The sequence below is a fragment of the Bos indicus x Bos taurus genome, chromosome 12 (genome assembly GCF_003369695.1).
Source record: "Bos indicus x Bos taurus breed Angus x Brahman F1 hybrid chromosome 12, Bos_hybrid_MaternalHap_v2.0, whole genome shotgun sequence".
Classification (NCBI taxonomy): Eukaryota; Metazoa; Chordata; class Mammalia; order Artiodactyla; family Bovidae; genus Bos; species Bos indicus x Bos taurus.
In genome coordinates this window covers 86,392,927-86,411,158 of record NC_040087.1, presented here as the reverse complement: position 1 = coordinate 86,411,158, position 18,232 = coordinate 86,392,927, and the positions used below count along the sequence as shown (strand labels likewise).

At 63.1% G+C, this 18,232-nt stretch overlaps 1 protein-coding gene across 2 annotated transcripts in view; it reads left to right on the top strand.

Annotated features, from left to right (window-relative positions):
• The window catches only part of GAS6 (growth arrest specific 6), a 28,419-nt gene extending 10,517 nt beyond the window's left edge, over nucleotides 1-17,902 (top strand). The window contains exons 4-15 of one of the 2 annotated variants that reach the window (XM_027558065.1): nucleotides 807-869; nucleotides 2,896-3,018; nucleotides 3,703-3,825; nucleotides 7,515-7,637; nucleotides 8,933-9,054; nucleotides 9,136-9,254; nucleotides 9,513-9,702; nucleotides 11,428-11,592; nucleotides 12,605-12,773; nucleotides 15,441-15,613; nucleotides 16,535-16,763; nucleotides 17,484-17,902. In XM_027558065.1, the coding sequence (XP_027413866.1) occupies nucleotides 807-869; nucleotides 2,896-3,018; nucleotides 3,703-3,825; nucleotides 7,515-7,637; nucleotides 8,933-9,054; nucleotides 9,136-9,254; nucleotides 9,513-9,702; nucleotides 11,428-11,592; nucleotides 12,605-12,773; nucleotides 15,441-15,613; nucleotides 16,535-16,763; nucleotides 17,484-17,635 (1,751 nt within the window). In that variant the 3' untranslated portion in view covers nucleotides 17,636-17,902. The remainder of the gene's footprint in view (nucleotides 1-806; nucleotides 870-2,895; nucleotides 3,019-3,702; nucleotides 3,826-7,514; nucleotides 7,638-8,932; nucleotides 9,055-9,135; nucleotides 9,255-9,512; nucleotides 9,703-11,427; nucleotides 11,593-12,604; nucleotides 12,774-15,440; nucleotides 15,614-16,534; nucleotides 16,764-17,483) is intronic. The other variant, XM_027558066.1, reaches the window with a different exon arrangement.
• The last annotated feature ends 330 nt before the right edge of the window (nucleotides 17,903-18,232 follow it).

The window sequence follows — 18,232 nt, the reverse complement described above, 5'->3', positions numbered from 1 at the left end:
CGTCTCTGTGAGTGTTGAGGGGGAGGGGGGCTGGAAAGCCCCGCTGGACTTTGGGGGAACAAGAAGAAGACGGCCCGTCTCTCCAGGGCGATCTGGAAGTCCCCAGGGAACTGCTCCTTGATCAGTGCTGTTTTGAGGCTTGCTGGGGCGTCTGTACTCACAACGAGAGAGGCATCCGGGGCTCTCCCTTCTGATTGTGTCGAGTGCGCTTGGGTCACTTTTCCGCTGGCCTTGCAGCCTCTTAGAGGCGCTTCGCAGAGTGGACTGTGGTCGGCCCCGGGCAGCCCAGCCCGGGCCCCGTGTGGCCTTGCTCCTGGGTGTGCGGGTTTGTTTCCTCAGGAAAGGGCGACCGTGGTCCCCTGGCCGCCTCTGGTCCTGTCCACTGCTCATGCCCACGTCCTCCAATTTGCTTGAGCAGCAGCAACCTCCTGAAGGGCCAGTGAAGTGGCTCAGCACCCACTGTGCCCAGATGCACGTGGTTGCTCCCCAGCCCCGGCCCCGTGGGGAGGCCCAGTCGACTGAGTAGTGGGGGGAGGAGCTCGGTCTCCATCAAACCCAGGGCGCTGTTCCAAACAGGGTCAGGTTGAGATGGAGCTCAGGTCTCTGCCACGGTCAGAGAGCCTCCCGAGGGCCACCAGAGAGCCTTCTATGCAATGCCAGGAGCCTCCCCCGTCAAAGTCACAGGGGCTGGCGCCCCTTGGACAGAGCTCTGCCCGTTGGAGGCACCTGCTCATTTTTGGTGTTAAAATTCTGTGTCAGCATGAGCGCCTCTGTCAGGGGGTGACACCCCACTCCCTGTCTTGCAGAATGCATCAATAAACATGGATCTCCGTACCAAAAGAACCCAGCTTTCGTCACCTGTGTGCAAAGTAAGTGTGCTCCTGCCTCACAGCCCCTGAGTCTGGGATCTTGGGGTCTTGTGGTCATTCCCAGGGGCCCTGAGTGTCCCTGTGGCCTTCGGAGCCACAGCCTGAGGTCAGCCCCCTCTGCCCTGAGCCAAAGTGTGTGTGGCATGAAGTGCATACCTCTGCGAGGTGGAGGGAAGGCCCGTCTGGGCCCACATCCTGGTTAGTAGAGTCCCCTTTCACCGCAGCCACTGGTTCTGAGAATGCTCTCAGCCCACTTGGTGGGCAGCATGCCTGGTAAGCAAGGTGCACTGGCAAACTCCTGGGCTCTCTCCAGTTTTTTATTGTAACAAATAAACCAGAGTGGCCTCCTTGTCTCCCTGAGCACCTCTGCTGGGTAAGCTCCTAGGAGTAGAAGTACGAAGGGAAAGCTGTGTCCTTTCCCAGTTTTGACGCAGACCTGGCCCATTATCCCTACAGAGGGCAGGAGTGCCCCCAGTACCTGCACCAGCCAGCTGTACTTCTTTCTACTTTCTACCTCTTCCAGTAGAAAAGTGGGGAAACGGCCCTCAAGCCATTCAGTTTAGTTCTTCTTACTCATGAGTGAAGCCAAGCTTCACGTGTTTCTTTCTCTGCGAATGGTTTGTTCACATTCTTTGCCTGCCTTTCTCGGTTTGTAGGAGCTGATGATAGATTTTGCAGGTTAGCCGTTTGTAGTAAAGGTAGCAAGATTCCCCCTCAGCTCATCATGCATCTTTATTATTATTATTACTTTAAATTATCATACGGTAACACTGACATTTTTGGTGTCCGGTCACATGGCTTTCATCCACATGTACACACGTCTCAGCTGAACCTGACTCCAGGCCTGGCTCTGGCCTGAGAGTCCCGTGGAGCAGACACGTTATCTCTGCCCCCCTCAGCCTTTGGTGCAGCCGTCTGTGACCCGCCTGTCCCCACGAGGGCAGTGTCTTGGCACTTGCTCTTCTGAGCATGCCCTGCCCAGGTCATAACTTGCCATTGCCCTCACACTTCTGGAAGGAGGAGCAGAAGCCACGAGACTGGCCCCCACTGACCACAGAAGGTGCCGAGCATTCCAGTGCACAGGGCGGCCTCCCCGCCGCACCCTCCCCCCGCCATCAGCGGGCAGATAACCATTCACCTCCCTCCTGTGGGGCCTGGGTCAGGACTCAGCCCAGAGCCTGTCCGCGGGCTGCCTGCGTCCACCGAATTCCTCAGAAGCTTGGGACACCTGCAAACACACTCCTCACTCTGCCCCAGAGATGAGCTTCCCAACGAGGCAGCAAAGGAAAGCAGGTGGAATTCTTCCTGCTGGGAGTTGTCCGCCCCCAGGAGAAGGCGGGGTTGCCCTCTCGGCCTGGGGACCCTGAGATTTGTAAGGGGTGGTGTTGGGCATTCTAGGCAAATTCCAGGCGAAGGTAATGAACTCGGGCTTGTCTTTCTGCAATAACTTAAGTCTAACTGAGTGTTTTGGGTGGGGACACACCCTTGCCCAGCCGCCCCTCCCGTGGGGCCTCTGACATGCTGGGTGCTGCGGGGGGACAGTGGGACCATCCGGGTCGGGAGCTGCCTGGCCCCACGCACGTCCCCCACTGCCCAGGGGTCCCAGGCACACTCCAAGCGAGCTGGACGTGGGCCTGCTGAGCGCTCAGGGAGCAGGGGCCACTGCTTGAGTCTCAGGGGAAGCTGGACAGGGAGGTGGGGACCTGTACCTGCCTCCTGTGCCTGCCAGGGCCCTGTGACCTGTTCCCTGGGAGGTCCAGCTCTGGGACCCTGCCAGGCCTGGCCTCTCCCCTGCTTCCCCAGGGCACAACCCCAGCCTCTAGCCTGGTGGGTGGGCGGCCGCTCCCTCCAAGCTGACCTGAGTTTCCTGGGATCAGTCGGGGCCTGGCCGGCCTGGTCTGTGACACCCTCCGGGGGAGGTGGGGTTCGGTGTGGCCAGCCAGGACCAGCAGGGGGACCTCAGTGCCCCCGACCCGCCTCAGTGCTCTCACAGCTCAGGGTCCCCTTCTCTTTGCTTTCCACTCAGAGCTGCCTGACCAGTGCTCTCCAGACCCCTGCAATAAGAAGGGGACCCATGTTTGCCAGGACCTCATGGGCAACTTCTACTGCCAGTGCAGAGACGGCTGGGCAGGGCGACTTTGCGACAGGGGTAAGGCTGCATTGCCTGGGGAGATGGGGGTGTCAGGACACCCCTCAGGGCCGCCCAAGGGCCTGGGCTGGCAGAGGACACAGCCACACCAGCCTGTCTGGCTGCAACAGGAGTGAGGAGACTTTGAGGGGATGCCAGCTGTGTGGAGACACAGGACTCTCGCTGGTCCTCTCCCAAGGAGAAGATGGGTGCATGGGGCCCTCAGCCTCTCAAGTCCTCCCGGGGGCGTGGACGTCTGGACAGCGGGTGTCCTGCTGCCCCGGGCAGGGCTCCATCCAGCTTGAAAAGCCACCATGCGGAGCCCCCAGCAGTGCCCAAGCCAGGCCAGCTCTTCCAGGGCGCCGGGGGGCGGGGGGGCACGCCCTCCCTGAGGCCCACCATCTGGGCCCCCACTGATCAGAAGGGAGTCGAGAGCAGGTTCACCTCCACCCTCCTTGAGTTTGCAGCGTGCTGGGTCAGCAGAGAAGATGCAGGAGACCCCTGGGACCTGGTTAGAACCCTCGGGCACCCCTTTGCTGCAGAGGGAGCCCTGAGCCCCTAAGACCCTGCTGTCCAGCCACAGAACTGGGTCCCTGTGCCCCCCACCCAGGACCTGGGGGTGGATTCCACGGGGCTGGGGCTGCAGACGCTGCCAAGTGTTCCAGGCGGTCATGGGTCCCCTCTGGCTCCGTGTCCTTTTCCCAGATGTCAACGAGTGCAGCCAGGAGAACGGGGGTTGCAGCCAAATATGCTACAACCAGCCGGGCAGCTTCCAGTGTGCCTGCCACGGGGGCTACATGCTCTCCCCAGACAGTCGGACCTGCCTCGGTGAGCCTGACCCAGGACCCCCCCGCCTCTGTGCTAGCCTGTTCGCTTTTGCAGTTGCCAGAAGTCGGCAGGCTGACGCCTCAGTCGCTTGGCTCCTCTGCAAGAGGCTGAGGCTGTGGCTGGCTCCTTGGCTCTGGAGGGAGGGCAGGAGGGTGTCCCGCAGACACAGCACATGCCCAGGCTTGTCCGTGGCCACAGGCCCCAGAGCCGGGACACAGGCTGATTCACTCAGATCTGTGGACGGAGCCAGCCCAGCTGGGAGGCCTGCCTGCTGCTCGGGGAGAGGGGGTGGGGTGATCGCCGGGCCTCCTTCCTGGCCACGGAGCCTGCAGACGTTCCTTTGACCTCAGGGCCCCGGACGCCTTGTGAGGAGGTGCGGGCAGGACGCCTGGGGTCCCACTGCTCACTGCTACAGGATCAGAGCTCACAAATGGTAGAAAGGGAAGGTGCCTTTAATCAGAGTGCTGAGGAGATGGTGGGCTCAGCAGCCCCCAAAACCACCTCCGAAGCCTCGGCTCAGCCTTGAGAGCTTTTAAAGGGATGCGGGAAGGAGCCTTATTAGCCACTGAGACTGGGGTCAGCGTCCTGCTCCCCGCACAGAGTGCAGGCCCCTCAGCTCTCCTCACGGCCCCTCCAGGCACTGTCTTACTGTTCGGTCACACCGTTTGTTCGCGAGGTTACTGAAGGGGAAGCTGGGGGAGAGATCAGGTCATCTGTTGTTTAGTTTTAGTTCTTTGATCTGCACAAAGAACCATTAAGTTAAGCAAGGTGCTGTGTGAAGGTGTGCTTGGGCCAGAGACAGGCGAGCAGGGCAGGGCCTGGTTAAAAGCTGGTTACAACGCAGTTTTGCTAAAGTGATGAGAAAGGGGGCTTCCTGCTGAGGGCAGAGTCCTGCAAAGGGCTGCTCGCAAGTGCGCACTTACCAGAACATCACTGCGTCTCTGAGGGGTTGAGCTGGAGGTCTGTCTTCTGTAACTTGCTGCTGACACGGGCGCCACGCTCTCAGAGGGAGTGATGTCTGTGTAGGCCTGGAGCATCTCTTTGCTGACGGTTTCAGTTGCCTCCTTACACATACGGGCAGAACAAACGATTCCGATGCCCACAGAGACAGACTGTCGGGAGCGGTAGTGTGAATCCCATTCTCTCGAGGCCACAGGTTTAGTCCTGCTCAAGACGGAGCCGCTTCCGGCATCTGCAGTCTGCTGTTCGTGCAGTCTGCCTCTTGCCTGCAGCGGCAGTCACAGCCTCTGTAAACCTCCTCAGAAATGCTCATCCGACACTGAGTGTGACCGTGGTCCTGATCAGAACTGCTGTTTCGTACTTATTGGTGGGGTGCGTGGGGGTGCTGCAGGGTTCTGCTCGAGGCCTCCAGGATCCTACCTTACCACTCCCGCCCCACTGGCTTCCCAAGGCTCCAGTCACCAGCCTTCCTCTGAGAAAGGTCTGCTCTGGAGTGAAGCAGAAGGCAGCTACCCTGCCCCCCCCACTTCTGCAGTCAGTCTGGGGCTCCCCACAGCCAGCCCCCGGGGCACCCCAAGAAACCACTGCAAGCTGCCCGCTCCCCAGAGGCACCCCTCTCTCACCCCCTCTCTCCCAGAGGCAACTCGCTTGCCCACCTCCCTCTCCCCATGAATTCCCATCTGTCACGGCAGCATGAGGGGTCAGGCCCGGGGTCTGGAAGCCCCAGGGGGGCCCTGAGCACAGACGCGGCTCGGCTCTCTTATCTGGAGAAACCGCCTCCAGTCCATGCACATCGGTGCCTCCCGGGCCTGACGAGACGCGGGAGGCCTCCTCGTGTCCCGGTGGCGGGTCCCATCCCCCGCTCTTCACAGCCGTCTGCCTCCCCCTAAGAACGCACTTCCAGGCAGGCTGTGTCATAGGGCGGTCATTGTGGGGTGTGGAGGGTGGTGCTCAGGGACCCAAGGGCTTCTCCCCCCACTTCTCCAGGGGCCCTTCTCTACTCAGGCTCAGCCTCTCTTGTGCCCACAGCTGGCGGGGCAGTCCTGAGGGCCGGCCCAGACTGCGGGGCTCAGATTCTAGGGAAGCCCTGTGCTGTCCGTGTGGGTGCCCCAGGAACTGTCGCCGCTCTGAGAAGCGCCCTCTTTGGAAAACCCCGAGGGCCGGCTTTGAACCTCCGGTCGACCTCGCAGACCACCCAGGGGTGAGGCAGCCTCCGGCTCTGAGTGAATCCAAGCATCCCGCATCCCTGGCTGCAGGACAGCAGGGCGGGCCCTGTGCCTCCCGTTAGCAGGACTGGTCGCTACTTAGCATGTTGGCACGGGCCCCGCCCCGATGCCGGTTTCGGGGTGTGCCTGCAGACGCGGGCCCGATACCTGCCTTTCTCCTGGTGTCACTGTTTCCTTAGCAGCCCTGCAGTGAGGCAGTCTCATCATGTCCTCTGTGGTCAGCCCTGAGATGCTGAGAGCGAGGGGGTGGGGACCCTGCACCCGTGGGGCTGGGCTCCTGGGGTCTGCTCTGAAGCGCTGCCCAGCCTTTGCAGATGAGTCTCTGGGCGCTTTCTTGGCTGCCGACAGGGGACCACCCAGAGGCCAGTCATTGCTCATCGTGAGCTTTCGTGGAGCCAGTTAGGTTGAGCAAGACTGCAGGGTGGGCTGTGAGCTTTCCCTACGATTGTGCTGAAGTATCGGCAGCTGAGGGCGGGGGCTGGCACTGCTGAGCCAGCATGGTGCGGGGTACCTGCCCATGGCCCCCAGTGTGAGTGTGGTGCCTGCCCGCCTGGGGACTCTGCTTGGCACCTCCCACCCCTGAATAGCTGGGGGCTGGTCTGGACCCACTGCCAGCCCGGCCCACGTGGGCTCGGCCCAGCCTGGCTCCTGCAGTGCCTGCCGGCCCTGACAGTGGGGGCCCTGCGGGTTTACAGGCTTCCTGCGGGGAGCACGTGGATCATCCCCGCCATCTCTGGGAGGAATCTTAGTTTCCACATCTGAGATGTTTGCCGAGCCGCCCTTGTGACAAAGTCAGGAGTAGCTCTGAGTCTTTGCGGGCAGGTCTTATTTGAAGTACCAGTTGCACTTTCTAGAAATTCCCTCTGTCTCCTCAGGAACCAGCTCTTGGCTGCAGGTTTCTCCTGCTGATACTGGTTTGTCCATGTGGCAGAGGGGAAGGAGCCTCAGGACGACCCCGGACGGTCACTGACCGTGGCTGTGGTGCTGGTTTCCTCGGGCAGACCCCAGTGTGAGGCCCGTGCAGTCAGCTTGATGGTCGGGGGGCTCTGGGGATGCGGGTGGGACTTGGGTTAAAAGGCCCCAGAGGTACTTTTTTACCTTCCTGGATTACTGTCATTTGAATTAGGCAACAGCTCTGTGCACCGGGCCAGCCAGTGCCCCACAGACAGGAATCCGCCTTCTCAACCAGGCCCCGATCAGAAACTCCCCACCCACCCCCAGCCCTGCTTCTGGGCTGGGGCTGAAAACCCAAGGGTTAGAAGGAAGGGAAGAGACAGCAGAGGAGGGGGAGAGGGGAGGATGGACAGGGGGAGGGGGGCAAGGGGCAGAGGAGGGGGAGGAGAAGAGGGGGAGGGGGACACTGCACTGACTCCGCCAGGCGAGGCTGGGCTCCCCCCGCACAGCTGGCCGCCTCTCCACAGTTCCTGGCCAGCGGGCAGCAGCTCCTTCCAGGCCGGCTGCCAGCAGGCCCTGTGGACCTGATGCAGCTGGTTTTTCCTGCAGACGTAGACGAATGTGTGGACGCGGGCGCCTGCGGGGCGGCGCGGTGCCAGAATCTGCCAGGCTCCTACTCCTGTGTCTGCGACGAGGGCTACGTGTTCAGTTCACAGGAGAAGGGCTGCCAAGGTACCTACCTGAGGCCACGTGGGACACACAGGCACACACAGGGCGCCATGCTCCAGGGAGCGCTGTGCCGTGTGCCCCCCGAGGGGCTGAGCACCTGCACACGCGTGGCGTGGCCCCTGCCGCACCACACACGCGGTGTGGCCCCTGCCTCACCACACACACGCGAGGTAGCCCCTTCCTCACCACACACGCGGCGTGGCCCCTTCCTCACCACACATGCGGTGTGGCCCCTGCCACACCATACACGCAGCGTGGCCCCTTCCTCACCTGCACACACATGGCCTGTCTCACCTGCACACACGTGGCCTGTCTCACCTGCACACGTGACGTGGCCCCTGCCTCCCCTGCACACACGTGGCCCCTGCCTCCCCTGCGCGCACATGAAGTGGCCCGTCTCACCTGCACACACGTGGCCTGTCTCACCTGCACACACGTGACCCCTGCCTCCCCTGCACACACGTGGCCCTGCCTCCCCTGCGTGCACATGAAGTGGCCCCTGCCTCCCCTGCACACACGTGGCCCCTGCCTCCCCTGCACACACGTGGCCCGTCTCACCTGCACACACGTGGCCCATCTCACCTGCACACACGTGACCCCTGCCTCCCCTGCACACACGTGGCCCCTGTCTCACCTGCACACACGTGGCCCCTGTCTCACCTGCACACACATGGCCTGTCTCACCTGCACACACGTGACCCCTGCCTCCCCTGCACGCACGTGGACCCTGCCTCCCCTGCGCGCACATGAAGTGGCCCCGCCTCGCCATACGTGCGATGTGGCCCCTGCCTCCCCTGCATGCGTGTGATATAGCGCCTGCCTCTCGTGCAACTGGCCCCTCCCCAGAGACACAGGGAGGCGGCAGGCAGGGCCCTGGCTCTTGGGCAGCTGCCTTCTCTCCTGCCCCCAGTGCACCTGGCCCAGCTGTGTCCAGGGGCCCAGACAGCCACACTGCCTCCCACTGCCTTCCTGCCTGGGGCCCATGGCTGCCCCTCCACGAGGAAGGAGATGGGTGGTCCCAGCCTGCCTCCCCAACCCCCAGGCCATCCCGGCTCCCCGACCCTGGCCACTGTCCTGGGCACAAACCCACACCCGAACCGTGAGCCTGGCGTCCTGTGTGTGCCGACCCGGCCGTGCTGACGGCCACCATCCAAGTGTGCAGCTGTGTCCCCAGGAAGGAGCCGGTGGGAGCCACGCACCTGGGCCGCCCAGGGCTCGACGCTGGGCCTCGCATCTGCCGAGGTGCGATGGGGCAGGCGCTGGCGGCCCCCGGGCTCAGGGGCTCCCTGTGGTTGCAGACACGGACGAGTGTGTGGAGGGGCGCTGCGAGCAGGTCTGCGCCAACTCCCCCGGGAGCTACACCTGCCACTGCGACGGGCGCGGGGGCCTGAAGCTGTCCCAGGACATGAGCACGTGCGAGGTAGTCCCGGGCGGCGGGCGGGGGCAGCAGGGCCCGGGCTTCGGCGCCCCCGCCTGACAGCCGCCACCCCCGCCCCGACAGGACATCCTGCCCTGTGTGCCCTTCAACGTGGCCAAGAGCGTGAACTCTCTGTACCTGGGCCGCATGTTCAGCGCAATGCCCGTGATCAAACTGCTCTTCAAACGGCTGCAGCCCACGAGGTGAGAGGGCAGGAGGGCATCCAGCCCCGAGGGGACATGGGCACAAGGCTCCCTGGTCAGGGGACCTGCTGCCCAGCACAGCCACACGGGTCTCAGGGCTGGTGCCGCCCTTCCCTGCCCAGCGACTCACTGCCAGCATCAGCGTGAAGATGGCTCCCAGCCTGCCCACCTGGCGCTTCCTGAGGCCGGGCCATCCCATGCCGGGAAGGGCCACACGCTGCAGCTTACGGTGATGCTTTTGTTCCCACTGGCCCGCAGACTGGTGGCTGAGTTCGACTTCAGGACCTTCGACCCCGAGGGCATCCTGTTCTTCGCTGGAGGCCACCGGGACAGCACCTGGATCGTGCTGGGCCTGCGGGCTGGCCGGCTGGAGCTGCAGCTCCGCTACCAGGGCGTGGGCCGCGTCACCAGCAGCGGGCCCGTCATCAACCACGGCTCGTGGCAGACGGTGAGTGGGGCCCCCGCAGCCCTGCCCAGGACCCCGCAATGCTCACCACGTACACTCCCTCAATGGTCAGCAGGCACGGCCCCAGCAGGACGGCCCTGGCAGGAAGCCTGCACCCTGACGGGCGTTACCTCATCACAGAAGCTGAGCTGGGCTTCCACTGCCAGGACCACAGTTCTCAGTGGACCAGCTCCACTGGGGCCGCCTGGCTGTCTGGAGATGCTTCTGTCTGTCACACCTGTAGGTGGGGGCTCCAGGCCGCTGGATTGAGGCCAGGAGAGCCACTGGGCCCCTGCAGCACACAGGGCTCCCGTTCCCAAGGACCCTCCGGTTCAGACTGTCAGCTGCCCCGAGGCTGAGAACGGGCTGAGATCTGGGTGCCTGCCCCGCTGCCTCATGCTCTCAGTGGGGGTCAGGGTCGGCCGTGACTCACGACACCGTCCTGGGCTCTGCCTCCGGGCCTGCTCCCATCCTGCTGACCTCCAGGGCTCACACTTGGCTGCCTCTCGACGGAGGCACCCTGATTGCCCAGGGCCTGGCCTCCGGCCATCAGCTCTGTGGGTGCCACGCCGCCTGGAGCAAAGTGGCCTGTGCCACACGGGCTTCCTCCCAAGCTGTCAGCACTGGGCTTTTAGAAGTAAGTGCTTGAAAGAGAAATGGGAAAAGCATTCTTTTTCCCTTTAGAAGTAAAGATAAAATGGAAAAAGTTGCCCTGGCCTCCATGAATAAAAGCGCTGTAGACATTTGCTAGTGTTTCCACCCCATCAGTGGGTCCAGCTCCTCCACTCCTAGACGCTTAAACCCCAGGCACCATCACAACAGCAGGAGGAGACCTTCTGCAAAGGGACAGATAAGATAGTCGCTCTGCGGGGAAGCTGTCCCCGGGGTTGAGGACGCTCCATGTGTGGGAGCCCGCTGCTCCAAGCTTGAGGTGCACAAGGGGCCTGAGCACCGCCGGGACCTCTGCCGGGGAGTGGGGCTGGGGGAGGCACGACCAGTGGGTGCATGGCCCCAGCACCCCGCCCACCCCGAGATACACCCGGCCCTTGAGCCGCAGGCCAGGCTCCATGACGATCTGCCTGCTCTCTGGTGCTCACCAGATCCCCCACCCCCTACTTTGCCTCCTCAGCAAACTCAGACCCCGCACCTGGATGTTTCTCCACCTGAGCCGAAAAGGAAACCAGGGGCTTCTGGGGCTGAGGAAGATGCTCCGAGCACAGAGTGACAGGCTTTAAAACTCTCCTGCAAGGAGAACAGGGGAGAGGGGCAGTGTTACAGAGAATCCATATGCTCACTCAGCGTCTGGTCTGTGCCAGGCACTGCCCGGCTGCAGGAAATGCCAGGGTAGAAATTGTGCTCCCGTCTAAGCATGCTCAGCTGAGGGCAGAGAGGTGAAGGGCCAGGGTGGAGCAGAGAACCCCGGGCTGATGCGCGGGGACAGTGACCCCAGGTTCCTGCAGCAGCTCCCTGGCTAAGGCTTGATGCGGGGCCAGAGATGGGGAGGGGAGGCTCCCTCGCAGGAAGGGGGACGAGGGGGTGGAGCCGGCCCCTGGGGGAGTTGGCGGGGCCTGAGCCACACCGTGGATGCCAGGGAGGCGGTGTAGGTGGTGAGCCTGGACCCCCGAGGCTGGGGGTCTCCTGGCCCCACGTGGTGATGGGTATTGGTACGCCAGGTTGGGCCCCCCTTCAGAAGGTGCACGTCCACCCTTATGGCACCGTGCTCCTCAGATCTCTGTCGAGGAGCTGGAGCGGAACCTGGTGATCAAGGTGAACAAGGACGCTGTGATGAAGATCGCCGTGGCTGGGGACCTGTTCCAGCTGGACAGAGGACTGTACCATCTGAACCTGACCGTGGGGGGCATCCCCTTCCAGGAGAAAGACCTCGTGCATCCTGTAAGCACTCCCCTTCATCCCTGGGGTCTGAGCCCAGGGGGCTGAGGAGGACAGAGACCACCGTCCTTAGTCCCTAGGGTCCGAGCCCTGGGTGGGTGAGGAGGACAGTTAACACACTGACCAGGTCTAGCAAAGGATGTGGAAAAAGGCGAATGTCTCTAGAATATAACAAGCCGCAGGTGCAGCTATTTCGCCTATCTTGCTGTCTCTTTCTGTGAAACTCATTTGCAGTTTCATCTGAATTGATCATGAAAATGTCTATTTTGGAGAGGAGACAAATCACAATGAAATTATTCTCTCACAAAAAGAACAATGAACTTACTTTTTAACACTTTTTTTGGGCAGTTCCCAAGAACATTTTGGGTTGTTGACCCTGTTGGGGTTCCCGCAGGGGAAGTAAGACCTAATGAGAGCTCGGTGTTGGTCGTTTCTGAGAGTCCTGTCCCTTCTCACCCCCGGCATGCTGGTGTCTGTGCCAGAGCCCCTGGCTCCGAGTTGGGTTTCCACAGCAGGCAGGAGGCGAGTCCACACGCTGAGGCTCCGAGTGGGGGGCAGTGTCGCAATGTGTCTCCCCTCCCCGAGGGCTGAGGGCTATCCGACACCCCAGAGTCCCTCCTGGTTTTCCAGAAGAGGCTGGGCTGGCCCGACCTGCTCAGAGCTGTGGCAGGTGCGGCTGAGCTGGAGCCGTGCTCCGGGGGCCTGGTGTGAGCACAGGCGTGTACACGTCCCCTTGCCCATCCTTCCAGGCAGCAGTCGGCACCCTGAGCCTGCCAGCCGAGGGGGACCAGGTGCCCCGAGCCTGCCACCCGAGGGGGACCAGGCGCCCTGAGCCTGCCAGCTGATGGGGGACCAGGCGCAGGTGGGGGTGGGGGCGGCCCTGAGTGGGTCCAAGGCAGACCGACCGCCCTCAGCAGAGTCCATGCCTGCGGGCAGTGGGTTGCCACGAGCGTGACCAGCAGGGCGCCATAGGACGGACGGCAGCAGGGAGCCACTGGGGTCTCTGTCTCTCCAGATGAACCCGCGTCTGGACGGCTGCCTGAAGAGCTGGCACTGGCTGGATGGTGAGGACACCGCCGTCCAGGAGACGGTCAAGGCGAACGTGAAGATGCAGTGCTTCTCTGTGACCGAGAGGGGGTCCTTCTTCCCTGGGAGTGGGTTTGCCTTCTTCCACCTGGATTACGGTGAGTCTCCGCTCCTGAGAGGGGATGGCTGTGCTCGGCCTTCTGGCCCAAATTCCCCGAAACAGCAGCAGCAGCCGGTCCCCCCGGGGCAAGTGCCTGAGGGATGGCCGGCCCGGGCGCTGGGTTGCAGGGAGAATGGGACGGCGGAGGGCCTGTGGCTGAGACGGGGGACGCTGGGCTTGAAGCGGAAGCTTCCAGGAAGGTTCTGAGACGGGACACCCTTGAGCGCATCTGTGGTCACAGCGCTGTGGGCCGTGGGGAGGGGCCGAACCACCAGGAGTCCAGTGCTCCAGGCTCAGCAGGAAGAGATACGAGGAGGCCCCTGACGGAAGGGCCCAAGGCCCCAGCTGCGACTGTGCCTCAGAGAACTGAGGCTTTTCCAGCAGCTGCGGAAGCTATAGAGGAGCTTTTCTGTGACCCCAGTAAGAGGGGGGCGGGCGGGGTGGGCAGCCGGGGGCCAGGGTGGCTGCAGGGGACGGCGGTTCGCCCAGAGTCCCTCCCGCTTCTGTAGAGCAGGGCCCTTTAGTATTAAGCGACAGTCTAAATCAGTCACCCTGCACGCTGATAAGTGGGCACCTGGACGTTAGCTTTACGTCTGCCCTGAGGGGTCGCCCTGCACCGTGTGGGCCGTGGGGGTGGGGGCGCAGCGGTTCGCTTTGAGCCTGGACTCAGGACTTCCCCAGATTTCCTCGGGCAGGGCCAGAGTTAACCTCTGCCCCCAGGAGGGCACCGCTGTGCCCGGAGGCATTGCTGTGCCTGGGCGCGCGGCCTTGGTGGCCTTTGACGTGAGGCTGTCGGGCGGCTCTGTGTCGCGGCCTGGGAGACACCGCACATGGACCCGTGAGCCTCTTTCCTCGGGTGGCAAGGTGTGCCTCACCCCCTGCCCGGCATGCCCCCAGCGTCTGTTTCCAGACTCTGAGCCTGTCACGGTTGAAGGTGCACACGTGACCCTCACCACCCTGCGTGGCCCAAGCGTAGGGACGGTCTATTCGGGTCAGAGATGGGACCTGCTCCCCCCTCCCCATTTCTGTCTTGGCTTTACCTGTCATGAGCGCCACCAGGTCACCCAAGGAGAAACCTTCACTCCTGACTGCAGCTCGTACGGAGCTCACGCCGCCCCTGCAGCCCTCGCTTCTGTGCGCGCAGACCCGGGGCGTCCTTGTGGCAGTGGGTGTCACATGCAACACGCTGGCGGCACGGCCCCGCTGCCTGTGTGCCCGCCATGGAGGCAGCCACTTGGCTGCGGGGCTTATTAGATCTGCAGGTTGAAAAGGCAGAGGCCACACGGCAGTCAGGACTGGCGCCTCTAGGGCGCCTCAGGCTGGGCCGTCCTGTCCTCAGTATGACACAGAAGGGACGTGTCAGGAGTTATAGGCACCATTCTCAGTGGCAGGTCAAAGATCTGGACTCTGTGGGTCTTAAAGCCCCAGAAGCCGTCAGGCAAGGGGCATGCGGGTAATACCCCTCAGCACCCAAGGAAACCTCCCAGGGGAGCTGAGGCGCTGGCCCCTCAAACACGCTTCTGGCAGCCAGGCCCCTCTCCCCACCTCCTCCAGGGGACCCCGCAGAGATCGCCGCTCTCCCCACCTCCGCCAGGAGGACCCTGCAGAGATCGCCCCTCTCCCCACCTCCATTGGGGGACCCCACAGAGATCGCCACTCTCCCCACCTCTGCCAGGGGGACCCTGAAGAGATCGCCCCTCTCCCCACCTCTGTTGGGGGACCCCGCAGAGATCGGCACTCTCCCCACCATCAGGGATGCAGGGAGACTTGGCAACAGAGGAGAAGGCTGGGTTGGGGGTTTTGTTCGTTGCCTTTTCCAATTCTATGTGTGTTCAGCTCAGTGAACAGTTTTCAGAACTGATCGTTACGTCCCTCTCTGGGGTGGGGACCTGCACACGATTCATGGGGCTCTCGGTCTGCTGGCAGAAAAGACCAGTGCAGGGCAAGGCCTGACCCGAGTGGCCTTGCCAACCTGCTGCATCCCGAGAGGTGGAAACGCTTAGAAACCGAGGGGGCAAGGTTTCCTTCCGGCCCCTTCAGCAGCCATGGCTCAGCTGGGAGGAGACAAGAGGTGGTGTTTGCATCTGAGACCCGGACCCACCACGGCTACCAAGGGTGCTCTGGAGCATGACATACGTGACACACGGCAGGCGGCTTGTCACGCACACACATGCCTACCGAGTTCTGTAACACGTGTCCTGTAAGCAGAGCCAGCCCCGCGGAGCATCGATTAGAGCAGAAAAGCGCGGCCCGGGAAGGAAGATTGGACGCAGTGTCCGGCAGCTTTCACTGCCTTCCCAACCCTTCCCGGTCCTTCAGTTTGCGGGGCTGAGCCTGTGCGATGGGTGGGCAGGCTGAGCCCCACCCCATTCCTGTCCTGGGGGCGGGGAGTCAGGTGCCCAGGGGATGGTCCCGGCCAGACTGGGTGGGGCGGCCGGTGGCCACTCAAAGGGGTTCTTGAGGAGTGAGCATGTGGCTATTCTCGGTGGGCTGGGGCCTCTAGAGTCCAATGCCGGGCTCCCTGTCAGTTCCTGACGGCCGGGCCACTGAGCCCCGAGCTACCGGCTTCCCGCTGCCTCTGCCGCCCGGGGCCCCGCGGGGCCCAGCCTGCCACCTCTCCGCTGCGCTGTCTGGACTGCCTGGTGATGCGTGGCCTTCCTTGCAGCACGGACGTCCCCTGCCGGCGGGACGAAGACCACCTGGGCAGTGGAGGCCGTGGCTCGGGTCCGCCCTGCCGCGGACACCGGGGTGCTGCTTGCGCTGGTGGGCGACCACCAGGCCGTGGCCCTCTCCGTGGCGCTGGTCGACTACCACTCCACCAAAAAGCTCAAGAAGCAGGTACCGCTTGCTGCTGCCCCCAACCCCCAACCCTCGCTCTGAGACGGAGCCACCGTGAAGCTCAGCCCCACCTCTCGCCCTCCAAGTTCCAGCGCCCACCTCTCAGCAGCGTCTCAATGGCCTCTGGTGGCTCAGGGACGGTGCTGGAGTCCTGCAGGCTGGCTGTGCAGTGGGGAGACCATCCTGCCACCCCCAGCGGTGTAGATAATTTGAATTAATCACTTGTATTTAAGCCAAATGATTTTGCTCACAAATGACGTGTGTGAGTGTACAAACAGGCCCAGACCCTCACCAGGCCTCCCCCGGAGGCAGGCAGGGCTCTGAGTATCCGCCCCTGGACGGGCCGCCGTCACCTCCATACAGTCCCTGCCCCACCCCTGACCGTCACTGGTCACTGCGCTGGCTGTCTTCTCAGAGAACAGGCAAGAGTAGTGGAAATGGGTTTATTCTCCCGCCTGTCCCAAGAGGGGTGTGTTCCCCACGTCAGCCTACCTGCGGGAGCCATCAGCTCCCCTCCTACTGCGGCTGCAAGCTGATGGGCACAGATCCAGGCTTGGCCCCTCTCTGCTATTTCTGTGGCAGCGCCACACGCAAGGGGCAGCTCTGCCCTGAGTCCTGGCCACACACACAGTGGGAGCCCTGGTCACTTCTGCCCAGACCGACGCATGTGTGGCCCTGTGACCGGAGCGTGTTTCCTCCACGTCCCCCCCAGGGACATGCAGCTCTATATGTTGGTCCTCAATCACGTTGGAGGGGGTCCAGCTCCCCCTAATTCACACATGTAGAAACCATGTCCTTGTCACACTCTGGCCATAAGTGACCCCACCCACAGGAGACCCATGGACCTCGGCAGGACAGGAGGGCCCACGGGCGTGGGGCCACCAGCCCGTCCGCCCCAGTCAGCTGTGCCTCTCCCCACAGCTGGTCGTCCTGGCCGTGGAGGGCATCACCTTGGTCCTGATGGAGATCAAGGTCTGCGATGGCCAGGAGCACGTGGTGACCATCTCTGTGAATAAGGACAGGGCCACCCTGGAGGTGGATGGCACCCAGGGCCAGAGTGAAGTGAGCCCAGCGGGGCTGCAGGAGCAGCTGGCCATCCTCGGGAGACACCTGGAGGGCTCCGTGCTCACCTTCATCGGGGGGCTGCCAGGTAGGGGCCCCGACTTGCTCCCCCGGCAGGGCTGGGCGCTCTGTAGGGAAGGGAGGCAGGAGGAGCCAGTCTGTGGCAGCATCGTGTGAGCGTGTGGGGCCCGGCCCAGCCGCTGTGGGGTCAGGCTGACAGCACTTGGGGGGACACATCGGCCTGAAGCTGTTCCCCACCCCACACCTTCCAGGAACACCCCCATGGGTATCAGATGGTGGGTCTAGGCCACACGGGGAGCCAGGCGCTCCAGTGCCCCACCCCCGAGGCCTGGTGTCCAGCTGCCTGGGGAAGCAGGCCAGGTGAGCCTGCCCCCGCCACATCTGGAGGTGGTATCCCAGCAGACTAGGGGAGATGGGAGAGGCTGGGCCTCCCACCACTCAGGCGGGTCTCCACTTGTCGCGGACCGAGGCGCGCTGTCTTGGCCGCCAGACTCCAACTGCGTTTAGTTTTAGTAAACAGAGCTTTGAAGAGGATAAGAGAGCCTGGAAGGCCTGGGCATGACTCATTCGGGATGAGGAGATAATATTTAATGGATGTGACTATCTGTGTGTCCATCTGTGGGGTCGGGGTGCTGTGGTGCTGTGCCAAGCCTGGTGGCAGGCGTCTGCTGCCCGCCGGGGCTCGTGGCTGAGCTGCATGATGACGCTCTGCCGGAGACGCGGCGGGGCGCCCAGGCTCCGGGCGGCTCACCCACTAAGACGCACTTGCTCTTTCCCCGCGGCCCAGACGTGCCCGTGACCTCGGCTCCGGTCACGGCCTTCTACCGCGGCTGCATGACGCTGGAGGTCAACCGGAAGGCGCTGGACCTGGACGAAGCCGCCTACAAGCACAGCGACATCACGTCCCACTCCTGCCCTCCCGTCGAGCCCGCCGCCTAGGCTTCTGGGCCGCAGACGCCCCGCCCCACGCACGCCGCAGCCTCCTCTCGACCCGGAGGATGGCGGCCGCGCCCGCGCCCGCGCTGGAGACACTGAACCCTTGCCCGCCGAGCCCCTCGGGGCCTCCCTCCCCGCGTGTAACATACGTGTACATAGAGGACTAACCTCACCGCCGCCTGAGCGGACCCGGGAAAAGAATTCTGTTATTTTTATCACCAGATGCTTCTTTCTGACTTAAAACTATGGAAAAATAAAATATTTACAGAACCTTTCTAGCTCTGTGTTGGCGGTGTCCGCTCCTTGCTGCTTTGCAGCGGGCCGTCACAGAGTCAGCCGCTGAGGGCATCCGTAAGTCCAGGGGCCGTCACTCCTGCTGCTGCTGCCCGAGGTTTCCCTGGTGGGGACGAGCTGCTTCACTGGAAGAGGCCGCGCCAGCCCCCCCTGGCGGGGCTGGAAGTACGGCAGGTCAGCACCGCAGGCTCCCCGACACGCCCCCCCAGCCTCGGAGGCTCTCCGGTTAAACCGCGGGCCTATTTGCTCATTTTGAGGGGCCGGGCAGTGAGCGGGGTCTGCAGGAGGTCAAGTGGGCGGGGCCTC